Source organism: Neopsephotus bourkii, unplaced genomic scaffold, assembly GCF_033783945.1.
Source record: "Neopsephotus bourkii isolate Nb327-2 ecotype Australia unplaced genomic scaffold, CSIRO-AGI_Nbou_v1 NB_272, whole genome shotgun sequence".
NCBI lineage: Eukaryota > Metazoa > Chordata > Aves > Psittaciformes > Psittacidae > Neopsephotus > Neopsephotus bourkii.
The window spans coordinates 6,976,139-6,982,563 of record NW_026900781.1 but is presented as its reverse complement, the minus strand read 5'-3'; the positions used below and the strand labels follow the sequence as shown (position 1 = coordinate 6,982,563).

General features: G+C 39.1%; 1 protein-coding gene across 2 annotated transcripts in view; it reads right to left on the bottom strand.

Annotated features, from left to right (window-relative positions):
• Nucleotides 1-287: 287 nt before the first annotated feature.
• Nucleotides 288-6,425, bottom strand: part of CAP2 (cyclase associated actin cytoskeleton regulatory protein 2) — a 67,348-nt gene continuing 61,210 nt past the window's right edge. For both annotated transcript variants that reach the window (XM_061346437.1, XM_061346438.1), the window contains exons 11-13: nt 6,153-6,235; nt 2,487-2,627; nt 288-927 (exon numbers count right to left, since the gene is read on the bottom strand). In XM_061346437.1, the coding sequence (XP_061202421.1) occupies nt 844-927; nt 2,487-2,627; nt 6,153-6,235 (308 nt within the window). In that variant the 3' untranslated portion in view covers nt 288-843. The remainder of the gene's footprint in view (nt 928-2,486; nt 2,628-6,152; nt 6,236-6,425) is intronic.

The following is a 6,425-nucleotide window of genomic DNA, read 5'->3' as shown; positions in this document are numbered from 1 at the left end:
AATAGGATGCAAGATACAGTGTGAAATTTTAAAGAATGAGAGACTGTCCCACAAAAAAAAAATAAAAAAGAAATCCAAGGAGCAAAAAATCTTCAAGTGATTTGCTGCAAAGTTTTAGCTTAAATGAGGTTTTAGCTTAAATGAGGTTTTAGCTTAAATGAGGTTTTAGGTTAAAAAGAATTACTAATTTGCAAGAAACGAGAAGGCAACAGCAAGTCTGTGTGGACCATAATAATCTCACTTCACACAGGGATCTTCTAAATATCCGTATTAGAAAAGTGTTTTCTTTAATCTTCCGTTAGCAAAATTTATTGCTGAAAGTTGTCCTTTTTTTGCTTGTTTGTAACAAACCCCATTATGATTGCCACAGAACTACACGGAACTGCATACTTTCTAGGGGTGCATTTTTACTGCATCATACAGAAATTGCTTCATAGGTAAAAATAAACATCTCAAAGTCTTAGTGATGTTTTTGATTAGCAGAAACATGAAAAGGAATGCACTGAAGCAAGATGATAAAGTGTATCATGCAGTATTCTGGCTTAATGCATACAGTGTTTCAAACCAATGATATGACTGGAGGTTGGGGGTTTTAGTCTATTACATTCACATGAAATCATGGAGAATTAAAAATGTACGGAAACTGTGGAAACATGAAGAATACTGGGATGCCTGACAAACGGGTGCCAGATGTGGTAATTGTTTCTAGCATGCAGAGCTAACGCTTGAAGGCCTATCACAGCAGTATGAGCTACTGCTAGTGTCTAGTTCTTTACATTACTGCTTTGTTCATGCTGGCTGTGGTCTGGTCACGGTCAGCAAGTGCTGTATGGCATTAGGAAGTTAACCCACAATCTCTGCAGGTTCAGTGACCAACTTAGATCCATCCCATGCTGTCTTGAACTGTTCAGGAACCGGAAATTCTTTCTGGTAAGAAACAAAAGCAACAATGGTGGTTAAATAAACAGTGGATACCTCATGAAAACTGGCGGAATACTATTAGTGCTACATGACTGAGAAAGCATTGATAGCTCAGACATGCCAGGATTAGAGAGAAGCCTTCTTCATTACCCTAGGAAGCTATTTTACAATGTCACACAGCAAAAAAGCCTTATTGCTACCGAGTTTCATATAGCCTCGCTAGGGTACTACTTTGCAATAATCCCTCTCACACCATTATTTGGAACAACTAAGTAAATAAGCCTCAGAAATGACTTTAGATTCTGTCAGTGGCTGGTTTGGAAGACAGTAGGAAGGATTTAGATATGGACATTTAGCAAGGAATCTGATTTTAAGGATGAAAGCAATATTACAATATGGAAGAATAAAATAACACACATACACCCCCAAACTATCATTTTAAGTGTGGTACACTTTGAAAGATTCAGCATCCCTTGTGGAGTACACAAACAGAAGCAGAGCATCTAAGAAAATCTCGTTCTATTCCGTGTATTTGGTGGAAGGATCAGAGATGTTGGGTCCTTCTCTGTTCTCAGTAAACAAAAAACAATGTGAAGAGAAGGGTATTATTTTTAATTCAGACCTCAAACAGGTGTTTCCATAGCTAGTAATTTCAGATGTTATGGTGATTTGAGGTGAGACTGGTCGAAAGGACTTTTTTTTTTAAGAAGTAGGTGAATATGCACCCACTGAAAATCATTCCCTTTTTAATTATCTGAGGCTGGAATCCAGCTGTCACTTTTGGAAATGCAGGGCATGAGAATTCTAATATGTGTCTTCTTTTATAAAGCTTAAATCCCTTTACCAAACAAAATTCCAGCCCAAAAGAGTAACGAGAAATTAAATTCTGTCTATGGCAGTTCAGTGCAATTTCAACACTGCTCTGTTGAGGTAAGTAGGAAACTATTAAAAGTGTCCTCTGCCTGCATGATCGCTTACAAGTGTGTGAAGTGACAGAGCAGGACTTCACTAGAACTGCCAGTGGGCATAGTATGAAAATCTTACTAAAACAGAAAAGGACCCAGGAAAATGCATGTGTTTAAGTGTCTTTTAAGATGTATGTTAAAAATACTAAGATGTACTACAGATGCTAGCCATCTACCAACAGCTCTGGAAAAAGAAAAAAGTATATTGTATTATTTAATCTGTAGTAGTAGTATATTTATCTTTGTTAGCATCATCACCTTCAGGTTTGAGTGCTTTTGTGTGAGGTGAGTTTCTTTGGGAAATTATGTTTAGATGTCAAAAAAGAAAATCAAATGGACAGGAGATGAAGGCATTAGCTATCAAAATGGAAAGAAAGAACATCATGTCTTATCTGTGAAATTCCTTTATGCCCCAGAAAATGAGGAGTTCTTCCTGCACTAATAGCTGAGATAGCTGTATATAGAAATTCAACTGTTTTAGATAATTATTTGGTGATGTGGTATGTGTAGTGTATTAGTCTATTTCCTAGCATTTTAAGTGCTGTTAGCTATGAAGACTGGTGGGGAAGGGGGAGGAAAGCTTTAAAGTATCTTACTTACATAATCACCATCTTGGGGGATGAGAATGTTCATTTCAGATGACTTGGCACTCACAATCTCACAATCTAATGATTCCTCGCTGAGGTAGATGTGGCAGCCCTCTGTTTTGTTAATAGAAATGGTTGGCACTTTCCCCATCACCTGCAAAATAAAATCTACTTAATATCAAATTTAAAATACACACAAAGATACTGTTAATAACATTCTCATTGCCTGAATCATAGAATCAGCATAGTTAGGGTTGGAAAGGACCTTAAGATCATCTAGTTCCAACCCCCCTGCCATGAGCAGGGACAGCTCACACTAAACCATGTCACCCAAGGCTCTCTCCAAACTGGCCTTGAACACTGCCAGGGATGGAGCATTCACAACTCCCCTGGGCAACCCACTCCAGTGCCTCACCACCCTCACAGTAAAGAACTTTGTCCTTATATCCAATCTAAACTTCCCCTGTTTAAGTTTTAACCCGTTACCCCTTGTCCTATCACTACAGTCCCTAATGAAGAGTCCATCCCCAGCATTCCTATATGCCCCCTTCAGATACTGGAAGGCTGCCATGAGGTCTCCACGCAGCCTTCTCTTCTCAAGGCTGAACAGCCCCAACTTTCTCAGCCTATCTTCATATGGGAGGTGCTCCAGTCCCCTGATCATCCTCATGGCCCTCCTCTGGACTTGTTCCAACAGATCCATGTCCTTTTTATGTTTAGGACACCAGAACTGCACACAATACTCCAGGTGAGGTCTCATGAGAGCAGAATAAACGGGCAGGATCACCTCCTTCGACCTGCTGGTCACACTCCTTTTGATGCAGCCCAGGATAAGGTTGGCTTTCTGGGCTCTGGGCTGCAAGTGCACACTGAAGCCGGCTCATGTTCATTTTCTCATTGACCAACACCCCCAGGTCCTTTTCCGCAGGGCTGCTCTGAATCTCTTCTCTGCCCAGCCTGTAGCTGTGTCTGGGATTGCTCCGACCCAGGTGCAGGACCTTGCACTTGGCATGGTTAAACTTCATGAGGTTGGCATCAGCCCACCTCACAAGCATGTCCAGGTCCCTCTGGATGGCATCCCTTCCCTCCAGAGTATGAACCAAACCACACAGCTTGGTGTCATCAGCAAACTAATCTGCACACATCTGATCTGTGTGTCAGCTGTGCCTGCATGATGCTTATATTTCATTTGTTAGACACGGTGAAAATTCTTGGTGGTGGTAACAAAGATCTATACACAACAGCAAACTTATATACAGCAAGCTTTTAATATTCCATCTGATGAAAGTGCTTCCCTGATTCTGTCTAATTCTGTCACTGATGACACTTGTGCTGATCTTTAGGCCATGTTCACCTTCCTCATCAGTGAGAACTGGTTAAGAAATCAAACATGTCAGCTCCAACCCTGTATGGGCAAATGAAAGATCTCAGCATACAGCATTATTCAACAAGTGATTTGTAGTATGTTCTAAAGACTTCAAAGCTTTTTCAGGTTTTACAGCATAAAGTAGGAAACGTGTTCTATATCCTTCAGGCAAGCTACAGTTCTGAAGATGTACTGAGATCAATTTAATTAAATTCCTAAAGGTATTTCTTATGTCACTTCAAAAGCAAGCATAAGATTTACTTGAGGGGAAAAAGATATCTTCTCATTTACAATTCTATGGATAAAAAGGTTTCTTCATGGTTGACTGGCTAACTGCCTGGTTGTCAGTAAAAATTCCTACCTCTTCTCCTGCCCTCTCTAAGCAGGGACAGCAACATACTATGGACAATGCATCAAAACGGCTGAGGTTACTCCAAGCCATAAAACAGTAACAGCATGTGATAGATACGTACTTGTTAATGAAAAAGTATCTCCCATCATTCAAGGTAAGAATACATTTTCAGTTTCAGTTCCTTAAACGTGACAGCAACCAAAGAACAAGTGGTCTGTTCTCTTGCATTTTACCCTGATCCTGAAGTCTGATCTATGTAGTGGATCAATGCATCTTAAACTGTCTTGTCTTTAATGGGTTCTCATGTAATAGAGAACAAAAGGAGGGTCTGTTTAAAAAAAATTGCAAACATCTGGCAAAAAATGCCATGAGAATATAATAACAAATGAGAGATAGTAATAAATGAGAGAAAGGAGAGGCAAGCAATATGGCAGTGAAGTACCTATAGCAAAATCTGTAGGATGAACTTACTGCGATTTGTTCATTAACTTATCATGTATTTGGAAATTACAAGACCAGGTCTTCAAAATATTGAGAAAATTGAGGTGGTCAGCACTTGTCATAGTCAAACCCTACAGAAACTGCCTGCTTCAAGTGGCATACTGCATGTAGCCAGACTCTGCCTTAAGTGGAGCTCCACTCTACTCTATGGCATAGAAGCTTTATGTAATATTCATAGAACCTGCTAATCAAAAGAATTTGGATTCTTAGAAAAAATATTTCCCTTTTATTTGAGTATTAGCAAGCTGTGGTTTCACTGTTCATTACATATGAATTTTTCAGCTCTCATGAATAGTTTCAGAGGTAATGATAAAAATAATCTGTTTTTAAAAGCACTCAAATAGATGTCTGGGATCTTTAACTGCCTCTGCCATAAGAAGTCATGTAGGGATCATGAATAAAACTGCTTATTACAGTTCAGCAGATGATGCACAGCTAGTAGCAACATCAGCCATTTGCATGAGGTTCAAAATATGAAGAAGTATCTTCCCATTATTCCATGTGGTGGCTGTGATGAGCATTTCTGAAGCATGGAGCAGGACTGTCCACATGTAATGTCATACAGCAGACATAACCTTTTAAGCAAAAGACCTCACTTTGAAGACCAGCAGTTTGATATAATTTAATAAACATCTCATTTCTTTTTCACTTGAAAGAATACATCCTAAAGTCCCTGTTTAGACTAGGTCATGTATCTTGGACATAACCCAGTATTAAAGCATGTATAGTTAGACCTTTTTGGAATGGGATGATTGCTGTATTTTGGATGAGGCAAGTGTCCCCAGTAGGGAGGGCAATGTACGGATCTAAAATACATGTATCTTCTTTTCATGAGAACCCCAAGGAAGATGATCTTTGATGAAGCTTTGTTTACCAGTTATCAAAGACAAAACCAGTAGAGGCTCATAGCCCATTTGTAGGTAAGTGACTACATTACTTTTGTAATGTGTCACATCACTGGCGGGGGAGATTTTTGAAACCTTGGCACCTACTTTTACTTTATGTCATTTAGTTGCCCTTTGACAGTCTATCTCAGCATTTCCACTGAGAGAGTAAGAAAAAGAAATAACCATCTTCTAGTCTTAGAAATCAGTTAGCTAACTGCCAGGATTTGTTCCATAAGTAGCACTGAACTTTCAAGTATTAGGAGTTGTTCAGCATGAAAGCAAGAAAATTAGGGCCAGAAGTAACAGTTCTTATAGTGCATACAGTTCTCTCAGCTTCACTGGAACCAGAAGGGACTGGGCTAAGGGAGGTTTGCTCAGTGAAGGTCAATAGTTTTCATAGGCATTTTCTGAAGAGATCATCAAAATTTAATGCATATAAAGATATATTTGGATGCATCTATCTCTTGTTTTTGTTATGCTCCCATGAGTTTTTAAAATCTCTTGTAGCTACATGTTGGGCTTTACTTTTTGCCTGCTTGTTCTCTATCCTTGTTTTTTCAAATAGATATTTACCTGAATCTGAATATCCCTGGAATTGATCACTTCCACGATTCCCACAACGTTGTCAAACACAAGGCCAAACTTTTTACAGTTGTCTAAAATAAAAGCAGTCATAAATAAGAAAGGCAAGATAAAAGCAAATATATGCACACCTGCTGCATTAACTATGAAAATCCCCAGTCTTCCACTGCATAGCTGAGAGACTTTACTCATGTGACCAATCCATTACAGTGAATGGAATGATTCAGATGCATTATTAATCACAGAAGTCAGTTTTTTCAAGAC